Source organism: Candida tropicalis (genome assembly GCF_000006335.3).
Source record: "Candida tropicalis MYA-3404 genomic scaffold supercont3.2, whole genome shotgun sequence".
NCBI classification, from domain to species: domain Eukaryota; kingdom Fungi; phylum Ascomycota; class Pichiomycetes; order Serinales; family Debaryomycetaceae; genus Candida; species Candida tropicalis.
Genome location: NW_003020049.1, coordinates 2,067,656 through 2,083,303, shown reverse-complemented (window position 1 = coordinate 2,083,303; position 15,648 = coordinate 2,067,656). Strand labels below are relative to the sequence as shown.

Here is a 15,648-nt window from a genome sequence, read left to right as displayed (position 1 = left end):
TTTAATACAGGCTTACCATAAGTTAGTTTTTTTTATTTCATTTCTTTTTATTTCACGCTACCACATCGCAGCACAGAAAAAAAAAAAGAAAATCTCACACAACACAAATGCTCATCTCGTCGATATACTCCAAAATTTAACACTAAACAATGAATCAGAACCACAATAAAAAAAAAAAAAAGAAATAATACACAAGTTTATACATGTATTAGATATCAAATTAACAAAAAAGAAGCCCAACGCGGGACTCGAACCCGCAACCTTGAGATATCCTCTTAATTGGTATTAAAAGTCTCACGCTCTAAGCCGATTGAGCTAGCTAGGCTACCAATTGATGTCTGTCCATTTTCAGAACGAAGGTCACTCTGAGTGGCAGGGAATCTAGCTAGATGACACTATTCTCATTAGACACCACCGCATATTATATTCGCTACAGAGAGAACATTCAGTTGTTGTACCAACACACTGCGACAATGACCCATCACTTCAGTCGATGCTATTGCCTACATTTAAAGTAGTCATAGTTGATAGTAGACAGAGGCAGAAGAAAACAGTAGCACTTGTATCAGTATCTTCTCTTTGATGGGTGGTTCTGCTTTGGCTCTAGATTAGCACGCGCTACCATTGTCCTCTGACTAAATTGACGACCCTAAAAATTTTTCTCGTAGTTTTCACACCCAGTTCATCTCATCTCATCTCTAAACTCCAAAAAAAATGAATAATTGACTCTATAACATAAACTGAAAAACATCAATCACAAAGACAAAAAAGAAAAGCCCAACGCGGGACTCGAACCCGCAACCTTGAGATTAAAAGTCTCACGCTCTAAGCCGATTGAGCTAGCTAGGCTTTGTTGTGTTTTCGTTGAACACCAACAATGACCACACTGGGAATATAGAAGAGATGTTACAAACTGTTTACTGCTTGACTCTAGAACAGTATACATCGATACCACCTACTAAACAAGAGAGACAAAATTAGGAGCATCTATACTTCCAAGTGATTCCCTCTTTACATAAAGCTAGTACTAGTATATACTATTCATTGAAGTACTCGTCATATATGAAATATCTCACGAGAAAATCGAATTGTTCATAAAGTAAATAGTTGGATTTTTTTTTACTATAAGCATAATTCACTATCAGAGCTATTTATTACAAGAATCCATTCCTAAGAACAACTCTTATGGAATGTTTTATGAATTACCTCTTAAAACCAACTAGTCAATTTTCACACGACTTTTTGTATATTTCGCAAAGAAAAAACCGAGTAAAGAAAAATTTATCGAGAAAAGAAAAGAAAAGAAAAAAAAAATTCTAATCAGTTTAAACTGTACTCACCAATCAAGTATCAAAGATTAGTCATGAAGAATATAATACTACTAAAGAATCCAAGTATACCTCAAGATCCATATCAGATCAAATTTTCGACTGAATATAATGCTAGATTTATTCCATTATTAACACATACACATAAAGATAAATCAAATACTATATCATATTTAATGAATGATGAATTTATCAATAATATTCCAATTTTTATAATAACTTCACAAAGAGCAGTTGAAATGTTTAATGAATGTATTGAAGAAATAGATATTGAAATAAGAGAGAAAATTTATTCAAAATCTGGATATACTGTTGGACCAGCAACATTTAATATTTTGAAAAATTCAGGATTTAAAGATGTTAGAGGTGGTGAAAAAGCAGGTAATGGATCTAAATTAGCTGATTTAATAATTAAAGAAGTTGATATTAATACTCCTATTATATTTTTCACAGGTGAAATTAGAAAAGATATTATTCCCAAAAAATTAATTAATTTTGGTTATAATTTAAAAGAATTTATCATTTATAAAACTCAAAATCGTGAAGATATAGTGGAAAATTTTAATCAAGTTAAATTACTTAATCAAGGTTGGATAGTTTTTTTCAGTCCTCAAGGTACTAAAGAAATAGTTGAACATTTACGTTCATGTGATGATAGTAATACTAATTGGAAAATTGCTTCAATAGGTCCAACTACTGAAGAATATTTATTAGAGTACGATATTAAACCTCATGTAATTGCTACAAAACCAGAACCGGAATCATTATTTCAATGTATATATAAATACGACAACAAATAAATAATCTACAATTAATGTTTACTTTTTCTTATAAAAAAAAAAAAGTAGAATATAATTATATAGAACAAACACAAGAAATCAAAATGAGAAAGCATCCCCTGCATATCTAGATTTATTTCTTTGAAGCATGGACAACTTCAATGATTTGTTGAACAACACCTGGATTAGATAATGTGGAAATATCACCCAATTGATCTTCTTCACCAGCCAAAACTTTTCTCAAGATTCTTCTCATAATCTTACCAGATCTGGTCTTTGGCAAGTCATCAACCAACAAAATCAATTTAGGAGCAGCAAATGGACCAATTTCTTTTCTGACAGTTAAAATCAATTCCTTCTTGACAGCTTCCAAATCATCATTAACCTTATCTTTCTTCAAGGAAACATAAGCAGCAACGGCTTGACCAGTCAAGTCATCGGCATATCCGACAACAGCAGATTCTGCAACCAATGGATGTTCAATCAAAGCAGCTTCGATTTCGGCAGTTGATAATCTGTGTCCAGAAACATTGACAACATCATCAACTCTACCCAAGATCCAGTAGAAACCATCGTTATCTCTAGCAGCACCATCACCTGAGAAATAGTGGTCGTGGTATGGAGCCAAATAAGTTTCAATAAATCTATTGTAATCATTGTAAATACCTCTAGTAATAGATGGCCAAGCAGATTTAATAGCAAGGACACCTTCAACATCGTTACCTTCTAATTCTTGACCAGTAGTTGGATCTAAGATCTTTGGAACAACACCAAAGAATGGCAAGGAAGCAGAACCTGGCTTGGTTGGAGTGACACCAGCCAATGGAGTCAACAAATGAGAACCAGATTCAGTTTGCCAATAAGTATCGACAATATGAGCTTTACCTCTACCAATATTGTCATTATACCAGTGCCAAACTTCAGCAGCAATTGGTTCACCAACAGAACCCAAGACTCTAATGGAGGACAAGTCGTATTTTTCAACATACTTGGTACCAGCTCTCTTCAATAATCTTAAAGCAGTTGGTGCAACATAGAATTGGTTAACCTTATATTTGTCAACAATTTCCCAGTATCTGGAGAAGTTTGGATAAGCTGGAGTACCTTCAAAGACAACAGTAGTGGCACCACACAACAATGGACCGTAAACACAATAAGTGTGACCAGTAATCCAACCAACATCACCAGCAGTGAACAAGACATCATCTTCATGGACATCAAAGGTGTATTTGGTGGTTAAAACGGCACCCAACAAGTAACCAGCAGTATTATGTTGAACACCCTTTGGCTTACCAGTAGAACCAGAAGTATACAACAAGAACAATGGATCTTCAGAGTTAACTGGGACTGGTGGGAAGTATGGACCGTATTTGGCCAATTCTTCGTGCCACCATAAATCTCTACCAGGAGAAAATGGAACATGTGAGTTACCAGTTCTTTTGAAAACAATGACATTTCTGACTTTTGGACATTCCTTCAAAGCATCATCAACAATCTTCTTGGTTTCGATAGTTTTACCACCTCTCTTGGATTCATCAGCAGTGATGACAATTCTAGAGTCAGCATCTAAAATTCTGTCTCTTAAAGAGGCAGAAGAGAAACCAGCAAAGACAACAGAATGGACAGCACCAATTCTGACAATGGCCAATAAAGTGACAATAGCTTCAGGAATCATTGGTAAGTAAACAGCGACAGAATCACCTTTTTTAACACCCAATTTAGTCAAAGTTTGAGCCAATTTACTGACTTCTTTCAATAATTCACCATAAGAAATGATTCTACCTTGATCTGGTTCATCACCTTCGTAAATAATAGCTGGCTTATCTGGGTTCTTGATAGCCCATCTATCAATAGCATTGTATGAAGCATTCAATTGACCATTGATAAACCAAGCTGGCAAATCACCATTCTTGAAATCATCTTTTGGATCGACAGGGAATCTAGCCAAATCAAATGGTTTGAACCAGTCTAAATTCTTCTTTGCTTGTTCGGTGAAAAATTCATTTGGATTTTCTACAGATTGTTGGTACAATTTCTTGTAAGTGTCGAAATCTGGTAAGTTTGGTTTGGAAGTGGAACGTTCAGTGAAACCAGCTGGAGGTTGCTGCATCTTTTCATGATCCAAAGAAATATGAGATTGTTGAGTAGATTCTGGCATTTTTTTTTAGAAATTTTTTTTGGGTCGAATAGTCTCGTTTGCTTCGTTTGGGGTGTTACTTGGAGTAGTTTCGTAAGTATAGCGGGGAACTTAGTTTTGAGTCTCTAAAAAAAATAAAATATTAACAATAGCGTGTACTAACCAATCACGAGATAATCTGGCAATTAATCAATCGAACAAAAATAAAATGCTAAAGGAAATAAATAAGATTTGTCGGGTGCAAAAGGCAAATAAATAGAATTGAATAACTGTTTGTTCTTTATAGTTTCAAATCAATTGAATATTCTTTTTAAAGAAAAAACTGTACAATAATATGATAGTAGTTTATCACTTAAATAAATAAATAAACAAAAATAAAAAGAGAGAAGAAATATATAAAAAAAATTTTAGAATAAGAAATGAGATTTGGATAAATGGAAAACTGGGACGATATTTATACCTGAATTTTTTTGTTTTTTTTTTTGTTTTCTTATTCTTGGAGGTTAGTTTATTTGATTCTAATTAAACTAAATGGTAAATTCTCCCACTATTCTCCGAAAGGTGTGGTGCATATGGTTGTTGGGTATTTTTTTTTTTGTTTTTTGGTGTATTTTGTTTCTTTTCATACTGTACATTATTCAATTCGTTTTTGTCAAAGTGGGTAAAAATTATAATAAAATAAAATAAGCTCGAGATCCACTTGACCCACTTCGGAGTTTAGCAGACATTTTTTTTTTTGTTTCTGCAATGTTGCTTTTTTTTGTGTACGTATGAGAAAAATTATCAGACACTCATCCATACAACCGTGCACAATAAAGTGTCCTTTTACGATGCATACAGTTATCATTATCATTATCTAACCACAATAATAGCGATAACAAAAAGACATCAAATGGTTCATAGTCAAAACTCTATAAAATAAACGGGGTTTTTCATTTAAGTTTTTGCAAAATAGCAAAAAGTATTCACCAACCATTAGGCTGTGATGAAGTTCAACATAATTCAAGTGAGAGCGAATTGTATATGAAATTAGGAAAAGGCAATTGGGAAAATTGTGGGGTTCCTGGTATTTATTCACTTTACATCGATAGTGGGTCTCTTTTTTTTTCTTGTCATTTGATTAGTTTTAATTTTGTGGGACGAAATACCTTCTAGATTGGTGTGGGTTATCACGGCATATTGTGGTCTATAGTTCGTCAATTATTAGTACGATAATTAGACAAGCACATACCTGCTACAGAGAACATACTATTTTTTGTGTGCCCTTTTGTTTTGTTTCCATCTTAATACCCTGTTCAATTGTTTGTGGTATCACAGTATAAACTCGTGTATATTGGTGGCTTCTGATATATGCATACAGCTATTGTTGCTAAAGAAAATGCTCGGAGTAGCTCTATTAGCAATTGATCGTTCGGAGTTTTTTTGGTTGTTGTTGAAGAAGACAATTTACCCCACAAAATTTCAAATATACAGAAGAAAAAAAAAATCAGACAGAAAAAAATCAAGTACTGCATATAACCCACAATATACACACACAAAGAACAAAATCCAACCAATTAAATAATTGCAAACGTTATAATAAACCAATAATGTATCAAGATAATAAAAATATAACAAAGAGTACTGTAAAAGAAAAGAAGAATAAGAAAGAAAGAAAGAAAAAATATATATACCCTACACCACCATTGACTCACCGCCACCACCACTACCTACTCACTTATTGAGTTTACGTTTTTCTTTTTTTTTTTTACATAGCGGAAATGGAAAATTCATAATTGGTAGAATTACTCCTCCCCCTCCTTAATCCTAGAGTTTTGTTTTATTATTTTTTCTTAGCATTACTACCCAGGTAGATAATTTGTGGTGTTGATGGTGATACAGTGTTGACTATAGAGAGCTGAGTACAGAGTGCTGAGTATAGATTGTTTCTTTTTTTTATTCTGTTTTAACGTTATCAAGGTTGATTCAAGTGGAATGGAAAAAGGGGAAAAAATGCATAGGGCAAAGGGAAAAAATCATTTACACACACTTGCAACCAAATAATCTTACGATTCATCTAATCAAAGTAACTCTGGCATAATGTTAGTTAATGTAACCTGTCTAGTAAAAGTCATTAATGAACGAGGGGCATTGATGGTGTTAATCATGATAATTTTTTGAGGAACAGATTATAATGGTGGGAAAACTGGATCTTAAATTTTAAAGTAACCTTTTCTGTTTTGTACAAAAATCATGTGTGGGTCCTGCCCCACTCCAGTAGAACCCCCCATAAGTTTCTTTATTCAACTATTCATTCATCTCTTCATCAATGATAAGAAGAATGGCTTAAAATAGGCAATTTAACATTAAATCATGTGGTTTGACTAAGTCTATTTCATTTTAAACGGTTATTCCCTCTACGGCAGTGTGTTAAAAAAAAAAAAAGAAGAAGAAGAACGCCTTGAGATATCTTTGTTCTATTGGCTGAGACGCACATAAACGAAAGCGAAATTGTGCAAATTAATTATTCCCGAGAATATAACCAATCACAGGTTTTACAACATAATAATTACCACCTGAAAAAAAAAAAAAATACATCCTATCATGTTTCAGTCAACTAATTAATCGATTGGTTAAATCTAATTTATCGTTCAGGGGGAACTTAACACCTTTATTAATTAGGTCTCCGGTTTAAGAAAGAAAGAAAGAAAAATCTCTTGGTTGATTTGTTAGTCCTGCCAAATGAATCAAGGACAAGAAACGTTGCCAACTTTAATTGTCAGCAGCAAAGCCCGTGATTTGTGAATTTGACACATCTGAATATTTTGGCAACACGAGCCAACAGTCAATCATCAACCACATTTGCATCTCTACATTACTATTTTTTGAATCTATTAATCGTATTTCATTAAAATATAGTAAAAACAAAAATATATAAAAATATTGTATAAATAAAAATCTAATAAACAACAAAAGAATGTCAAACCTGGAATATATACATTGACCTTGTTTATCAACAAAAATAATAACGAAGCAAAATAAAAAAAAAAAATTTCAAACTAAATGACATGCAAAAATAAAAAATGATAAAACAAACCAATATGAAAAGAATAAGAATAAAATCAACCAATTATGAATAAACAAAATAAAATAATCAACCTTTTTCTTTTAAAAATTAAATGAATAGTAAAAATAAATGTCCCCCCTTTATATGTATATATATATGAATATATTGAATGCATATGATAACTGGATCATACTTCAGTTGGTCTGGCGTTAATATTTCTGGTCATATCAATCTTGTCTAATATTTCTTTGGCACCTTTGGCTTTTAATTTATCTCCTAATTCAATACCAACTTGTTCACAATCTTCATTGCAATTGATGGTTTTGACAACTTCGTCTTCAATCCATACTGAACCATCAGGACTGACTATTATACCTTTTAATGTCAATTCTTGTGTATCTTCATTGTAATTACTGTTGACTCCCAATGGTACTGAACAACCACCTTCAAGATATCTCATTAATGATCTTTCCGCAAGACAACACACGGTGGCTATTGGATCTTCGATTTTTTGTAAAATTGGTTTAACTTTATCATCACCTCTTCTGATTTCTATACCCAAGGCACCTTGACCAACGGCATAATACATATCATCCAAGAAAGAGGTTATTCTGTCACCTAAACCTAATCTGATCAAACCAGCACTGGCCAATATAAGACAACAGTATTCATTATCTGGTTGATCCAACTTGTTCAATCTAGTTTGAATGTTACCTCTAACCAGCTCGAATCTCAAATGAGGATAGTTTTTAATTAATTGTGACAGTCTTCTGATGGATGAAGTACCAACAATAGCACCTGCAGGTAAATCCTTCAACAGTTTATAAGGAGAACCACTCTTCATGACAACAGCATCTCTTGGATCTTCTCTTTGGAAAATACAACCCAATTCAAATTCTTCAGGTAAATTGGTTGGCATATCTTTCAAAGAATGAACGATAAGATCTAATTGTGGATATTCATCGATGCTATCTAGTAACAAAATTTCCAATTCTTTAGTCCATAATGATTTACCACCAAAAGTATACAAAGGTTGAGTTTGAACTTTATCACCCAAAGTAGATAAAGCCAATATAGAACAGGACAAGTTTGGGAAAGTATCTTCAATAGCCTTTTTAACTAATTCAGATTGGACAACAGCCAACTTTGATTTTCTACCACCAATTTGCACATGATTTGAATCATTGATGGACATAATATTGTGAGGCATGGTTGATTAAATTTTGCAAAAATAATGACTAGTATTTGGGAAGGATAAACAAAAATGAAAACTATGAATATTCAACAAGATTCTTTTTCAAAATTTAAAATTTTTTAAAAAAAGAAGATCAAATGGAATGAATATATATATAAATGTGATAAAAAAAAAAATTCAGGTAAATGGAAATTGTCGGGAATAAATATAAAAATTGCAAAGCAAAAAAATTTTCTTTCTTTTTATTTTTATTTTTATTTTTATTCAATTGGTATGAAAATCTTGTGAGTTTTTCTCTTTTCCTCTCTCTGTTTGTAAGTGTGATGGGGGAGAGAAATTTTTATTTTGTTAGCCAGGGAAAAAGCAGGAAAAAGAAACCACTAATAAATTTTTTTTTTCTGCTGCTGCTGCTGCTGCTGCTGCTGCTGCTGTTGACACGGATTAGTTTACCGAATTGAGTAAAATGGACCAATGAGGGAACGATTATTTGAAATGGGGCAAAATTTGTGTATGATTTTAATAAATTGCTTCTGAAATTTTATACTATTTTGCAACTAAGACTTTGTATAAGTAGCCAAGTTCTCTAAACACTAAATGTGATAATTAACAAGAAGAATAAGAAGAAGAAGAAAAAGAGGAGATAAAATTATTCAAAAACGAGGAGATATTCTTTCTCATTTATATATAATGTGAAACATGTAATTCGCTCAAGCAAATCATACTCAATTGAATAAGAGCACTTTTCCTTTTTACATATTCTCTACCTTTAAAGATTGACGTTTGTTTATTATTTGCAACCATACATGCACAATCTTTCAGTTTTTAAAAGCAGAGGAGGCATGAATTGTAAATATCGAATTGAAACTAAATTATATTGCTTGAAAAAATTACCAATTCCTCGGCTCTGATTGGTTAGACGTATGTAAGGGCCAACCAAAAGCCAAACATCTAAAATTAGAATTTCATTTAAAACAAAAGCAATTCGACGGTTTACTAATAGTAAATCTTCAATAGTAATAACAAACCCCAATCTAGTATTCTCAAGATGGTGGGAAGTGTGATTGAATAAATAATAGATGTTTTTGTTTTATAGAAAAATTTTTTGTAAACACTCGAAAAATTTTTTTTTTTCTGACAGTGATTGGCGGAATTTTGCATTTTGGTTATTTCCCGCTAATGGTTCGCGTTTTCGATTGTTTGCTTCCACGGCGACAGTCGCACTGTTCCCCACACCAGACAAGCGAGGGGTGGGTCGTGGGAGAGAGAGAGTGTGTGGTTCCACAGCTCGATCGCAGCCCAAGAGCACACAAAAGAAAAAATAAAAATAAAAAATAAAAAAAAGGATCTGCCGTATTAAAAAGGCAACCAACATTCTGCAACAAACATTTATACATTGAAAGGAAGTAAAAAAAGATCTACATTTGTTGTAATCAATCATTCTATTTTGTTTCATAAGATGGAGATATCCAAAGGAGTAATTAATCGACACATTCACATTCTTGACAGTTCTATTTCAATCTAATGGAATATGAACCAAGGTGGGCTTGGTTGGTGTCAATGTTCTCTTCACCTAGAATGCGATAAACCTAAACATGAGATTATTCCACAGTGTCCTTTGTTTCTTCTACTCTTCTTTGATTAGTAACCAGATTGTTAAATCTAGACTGAACGTCTTCTCTTTTTCTGCATCATCATCATCAACATCATCATCATCAGGTTTACGCTAAATCTGGACAAGAAAATTTCGTCAAGGGGAATTGTATTTGATTACATAAAGAGTAAAATCATACATTAGAAACTAAACTCTATTTGATGGCTTACTAAAATGTTTCATCACTATCGTATTGGTCAATATCTTCCATATTATTGTCTTTACTCAATTCAAGCTCGTCTCTAACATCTTGATCATTTGTCGTCCCACTACTAATCAGTAATTCATCATTATCTTCCATTTCTCTAATATCATACATCATTACAGACCTGCTATCGTCTAAACTATTAGCTACAAGTGAATGTTTCGCAATAATATTCTCCAAGTGTGTAAATCTTGATAAAATTTCAGCATTACTTGTTGACGGCTGCGGTGGTGACGCGACATACATTGCAGGTGATGTTTGAAATTGTTGTTGTTGTTGTGGTGGTGGATATGGTCTCTGTCGTGGTATGCTAAATGGTTGAGTAAGTTTCATTGATGTAATTCTTTCTGTTGTATTCAAATTTGTCTTTGTTGTCTCCAATCTACCATACTTTTTGTTTAACAACTCATTAATGAAAAATGAATCGGTAGATGCTGTTCTTAAATGTCCTCCTCCACCTAATGTACTCAATGATTGATACTTTGTTGGCTTCCTTTGACTAGGTCTTCTAGAATATGATACATTTTCATCTTCTTCTGGTTTTAAAAATGTGAAATTTTTCAATTCTGATGATGGCTGCACATAATTTTTAGATTTGATTATTTCATATCCAAAAAGTAAAACAACCATTGGTAATTTGAACAAATATAAAAAATTGTTAAACACTGAAGTTTGCTGGTTTAATTTAGCAAGTTTAAAATATAATATTAAATTGGTAGATTTGAAGAAATTAAACTCCTCGTGGTTGTTTTCTCTAACTTTTATAAATATCCCACTTAAACAAATAGCCAATATGGTCCCCACAATGAAATCATTTAAAAACAAATATCCCATTTGCATAACTTTTCCCAACATATTATAATTATCCCAATTATTCCAAACTGAAGGAGTAAAACCAAAAAATATCTTGATCATATTGAATAGTATTTCACCATTGGTTTGATTTTCACTCAATGTAACAAAACTAAAATAAAACCCACTAATCAAAGTAAAGAAAAAGAATATTAAACCAATCAAATTGAATATCATTTTGTTAAATGAAAGAACAATCAAATTGAAAAACACATAATTATTGAATATGGAAAGTACTCTAGGAAACAAAATTATCCCAATTAAACTGAAAATATCTTTGAAATATGAATTACCTGTAATTTTTAATACCAAAGAAATATCAATTAACATAATTAATAAAAAATCAATATAATTCCATATTATCATCTTCATAAATTTCCATTCAATATAATATAATTTCAAAAATAATTCAACATTAAAACTAATACCAAATGACCAAAATATTAACCCTACTGGTTTCTCATACATTAATAAGAAATATAAAAACAGAAACATCATAATTTTAAAATTTATAACTAGTGATTGATATTTTGGAACAGTATTAACTCTTTGAATAATTCTTTTCATGAAAATTTTATCAAATGTATAATCTGCAATATATTCATCATCAAGTAAATATTTCTCATCATCTTTTAAATCTTCATTATTTATAAGTTCTCCATTATAAAATCTTTCTAATATTCTAACTATAATAGGTTGTGATAAAAATTTTTTAGAATCTGATAAAACACATAATTCTAAAGTATTAAAATTTAAATTTGATTTAATTTCAATTAATGGTTTAATAAATAACATATTAATTCTATTAAATGATTTATATTCTCTTAACATTCGAATTGATAATATTTCACAAACTGTTGCTTTTGTAATTAATAAATCAAATGCAATTAAATTATTCTCTGATTGAATTAAATATTCATATCGTAATAATAACAATATAAATATAATATGATTTGATATCTTTTGATCTGATTCATTATCATGAGAAATATTAAGTATTTCTTGAGTTATTGGTCTCATCAAAGTTGAATGGATCTCTGGTGATTTTAATTGTTCATATTTAAGACTTAATTGAACTTTTGAATTTATTAGTTTTTGAATATTAAAATAATGAGTTTTAAAATCATGTTTACGACTAATGGTATATCTCAACATGATACAATGATAACTATTTGGATTAGAATATATATATATATAATGAAAGAAAAACCCATAATCAAGTTTCAAAGTTTCAGACCTGATTTACACTTGTCAAGAGGTGAGGCAGTGACGATATTCAATATTTACACTATATCCATTTTGAGCGAAAATATAAACAAATTTTTAGCAACCGAAAAAAAAAATATATAGTTTTCAACGGCTGTGAAAAACTTTATTAGACAAAAAAAAAGTCCCTGCGTTAAACTCCAAATTCATGATTGATAAACTTAAATGCATTTCTACCATTTTCTTTACCAAGTAAATCCTGAAATCTCTCTAATGGAAGACATACTAATTCTTCAATGTTTTTCACTTGTTGAATCACTTTTTCATAATTATGAACAGTAATACCAGGTATGTTCATAATAAAGTCGATTGCAGCATCATAATACATTGCTGGTGATCCATCACCAGTGGTAATTGCCTTGTTAACACCTTTATCAAGTGCTTCAGCTACATTTGGTTCTTCTTGATTTGACTTTAATTCTAAAAATATTTGGGCTGTCTCTTGTGGTGAAGATGACCATATTATTTGTAGTTTCGGGAATTGATATAATAATTTCATTATATTCTCTTGAACAGGAACTTGTTTCTTATCGGAAACAGCATTATCATTGTCAACTTCTTCTTTCACACCTCTTGTAAATCTATAGGTACTAAATGATTGCAATGAAAAGGATTCATTGTTGCTGAACTCAATCAACAAAATAGGATTCCTGTAATGTCTAAACATTTGTTTACATTGTGAAAATAATCTCCCGTTTTTAAAACTTTCAATCAAATCCAGAATGGATTTTCTTTCAACACATGTTGTTGGAGATAAAATATAATCACCAACAGTAATCATGCTAGGAATAACTGTCATACCAGTAAGATATATCAGGAATGGTGTCGAGGATTTAAATTCTCTACTATCAACAATCACTTGCATTTCATCTGCTTCGGTTCTAAATTTAGCTCCTCCTGCGATTCTAGTATTAACAACATCTGGTTTACGAATCTTAAATTTGGCATTGTCCGCTTCAGTATCAAATCGTTTAGGAAGTGCTGCCTTCTCTTTAATAAGTTTACTGAATGCATCTTTTTCCTTTTTGATTCTAAGTAAATGTTTTTGTTCTTCAACGGAATCTCGGTAGTACATCAAATAAACTTCTGCTGGATGTTCACGATTAATAGCTTGATACATTTCAACTCTTCTCAAAAATGTCAAATCATGTTCATACATAATAATATGTGAGGGATGCAACTCTTGAATAGTAGCAGTATTCCAAAATTCATCAAAAACTTCAACAATAACTTGATCTTCCTTCTTTATATGAGCAAAATCAAAACCATTTTGAATTCCTGAATCGTCGTCAATCTCTGTAAATTCCAAAATCTCATCATCATCATCATCATCACCATCATCATTATGGATACTAGTTTCTGCAACCTCTTGGTCGTATTCTGCCTCAAGTTCATCTACAACTTGAATGTCAACTTTTGTAGAATCTTTAATCTGTTGTTGATGTGATTGTACTACTGCTGCTGCTGTCGCAGATCCACCTCTAGTTCGTCTTCTTTTGCTTCTTGGCTCCCCATTTCTTGAAAATGTTGGCGATACACTAGATCCCACATCACCACCAGTATCACTTTGTTTACCAGCTAGTTCCTCACTAATTTGTTTAATTCGAGGGCTAATATTATTTTGCCATTCACAATATGTCCTAAGCTTTTCAATCATGTATTTGCGGCAGGAGAACCCATGTCTATCAGCAACCTTTCTTTCTTGCATTGTATTCAACACCGACACAATTTCAGAAGCAACAATTTTGTTCTTGCACACAATTAAAATCGGACCACAATTCTTTTCTTGAGCTTTCTCCTTCTCAATCAGTATATCATGAACAAGTTTGCCTAATTCATTCCATTTTGGCAATTCTTCCAATGCATATGTCCCACGTTCTGTTCCAAACACTCTCGCTGCCGCAATTGACTTTATTGCACCAGCCTCATCAGACATCAACCAAGGCTCTTTGCTTCGATTTTGAGTTCGTTGCAATATCAAATCGGCTTCAATCCTTTCATTAAGAATATGGTAGAACCCTATTGAGTCTGTGATCAACAACGCTCCCAAAAGATCTGAAAGGAAACCAATACTGAAGATCAAATTCTTGCTGATTGGAGTAAGTCTATGCCAGTTACTTTGTAAACTAGCTTTTATGTTGTCGGCAAAGCCATCATCATATATGTTATCAACGTGACAGTATTCAAGATCAAGATCGCTGTTATGTCGCTTAAGTTCTCGCACACATCCTTCAATAACTGACGTTATAAGCGACTGTAGTTTCTTCATATTGGGTGTTAATCCAACTTTAACCTCAGTTACAAGTTTTCCAACAGTATCTTTCTTGTTTCTAATGTTGAAGGATTCTGAAATTGTCATATGGAATCTTGGCCAAAGGAATACATGCGATAAATTGAGTATCTTCAATTTAGTTGCCAACGGAGTAAATCCAACAAAGCTCTCTGGCTTATCTGAAAATGCTTTAATAAAGCCCCAATTGTTTCTATCTCTGTATAATCTAATCAAAAACGCGTCGTTGCCAAACTCTTTAATACGTTCCGCGTGGAAAATAATCAACCCTGTAATATCATTAGGTGAAATCATGAATGATAATATATCATTTATTAACAACATTGGAGAAATTGATATTATTCCACCTTCTTTATATATTTTCAGTCTTTTATGGGATTGTGTTTCACCACCTATCCTTATTAGTTTATCATCATCATCTCCACCTGAAAGATCAATTAATTCTTCTTGTAGTCTTGAAAGTTCATTATCATTTGCATTTAGAAGAATTATCAAAGATTTTTTCTTAATATTGGTTCCGAGGTTAACAAATGGTGTACTTAATGCGTGAATTAAATTAGAAGTGATGATCTCCCATCCTAAACCATGTCCCAAAACTAATAATCCATCCTTTGTAAGCGTGTTTCTCACAATATCTTGTTGATATTTCAATGGTAATGCACAATTGATTTCTCGTTCTGGAAAAACGGGTATTACGTCTTGATCAACAAATGTTACTGGGATTGAGTTATTACTTTCTGGTTGTTTATCTTCTTCCTCCACAAATAATGACATTGTTGGTGTAACAAAAGTAGATCATGTTGTTCTACGAGTTGTTTTTTTTTTTTGAAGTTTTATTTTTTTTTGATGTTGCTGCGTAGAACTTTGATTCATTGAATCCACTTGTATACATAATACAT

General features: G+C 31.9%; 6 protein-coding genes and 2 non-coding genes across 8 annotated transcripts; 1 reads left to right on the top strand and 7 right to left on the bottom strand. All coding sequences in view use genetic code 12, as the record gives it.

Annotated features, from left to right (window-relative positions):
* Window positions 1-233: 233 nt before the first annotated feature.
* CTRG_06274 lies at window positions 234-325 on the bottom strand. The gene has a single exon. It is a non-coding gene; the product is annotated as a tRNA-Lys (tRNA).
* Window positions 326-774: 449 nt separating this feature from the next.
* Window positions 775-849, bottom strand: CTRG_06273. Its single transcript has one exon. It is a non-coding gene; the product is annotated as a tRNA-Lys (tRNA).
* A 514-nt stretch (window positions 850-1,363) lies between these two features.
* HEM4 (uroporphyrinogen-III synthase) lies at window positions 1,364-2,128 on the top strand (the record flags this gene model as incomplete). Its single annotated transcript, XM_002547680.1, has 1 exon — window positions 1,364-2,128. One exon carries the CDS (start codon window positions 1,364-1,366, stop codon window positions 2,126-2,128), a length of 765 nt encoding a protein of 254 aa, XP_002547726.1.
* Window positions 2,129-2,240: 112 nt separating this feature from the next.
* ACS1 (acetate--CoA ligase 1) lies at window positions 2,241-4,265 on the bottom strand (the record flags this gene model as incomplete). Its single annotated transcript, XM_002547679.1, has 1 exon — window positions 2,241-4,265. One exon carries the CDS (start codon window positions 4,263-4,265, stop codon window positions 2,241-2,243), a length of 2,025 nt encoding a protein of 674 aa, XP_002547725.1.
* Window positions 4,266-7,477: 3,212 nt separating this feature from the next.
* Window positions 7,478-8,500, bottom strand: HEM3 (hydroxymethylbilane synthase; the record flags this gene model as incomplete). Its single annotated transcript, XM_002547678.1, has 1 exon — window positions 7,478-8,500. The coding sequence occupies one exon, from the start codon at window positions 8,498-8,500 to the stop codon at window positions 7,478-7,480; it is 1,023 nt and encodes a 340-aa protein (XP_002547724.1).
* Window positions 8,501-9,572: 1,072 nt separating this feature from the next.
* On the bottom strand, window positions 9,573-9,938 carry CTRG_02030 (uncharacterized protein; the record flags this gene model as incomplete). Its single annotated transcript, XM_002547677.1, has 1 exon — window positions 9,573-9,938. The coding sequence occupies one exon, from the start codon at window positions 9,936-9,938 to the stop codon at window positions 9,573-9,575; it is 366 nt and encodes a 121-aa protein (XP_002547723.1).
* Window positions 9,939-10,305: 367 nt separating this feature from the next.
* Window positions 10,306-12,348, bottom strand: FGR29 (Fgr29p; the record flags this gene model as incomplete). Its single annotated transcript, XM_002547676.1, has 1 exon — window positions 10,306-12,348. One exon carries the CDS (start codon window positions 12,346-12,348, stop codon window positions 10,306-10,308), a length of 2,043 nt encoding a protein of 680 aa, XP_002547722.1.
* A 244-nt stretch (window positions 12,349-12,592) lies between these two features.
* On the bottom strand, window positions 12,593-15,523 carry RAD1 (ssDNA endodeoxyribonuclease; the record flags this gene model as incomplete). Its single annotated transcript, XM_002547675.1, has 1 exon — window positions 12,593-15,523. One exon carries the CDS (start codon window positions 15,521-15,523, stop codon window positions 12,593-12,595), a length of 2,931 nt encoding a protein of 976 aa, XP_002547721.1.
* Window positions 15,524-15,648: the final 125 nt, after the last annotated feature.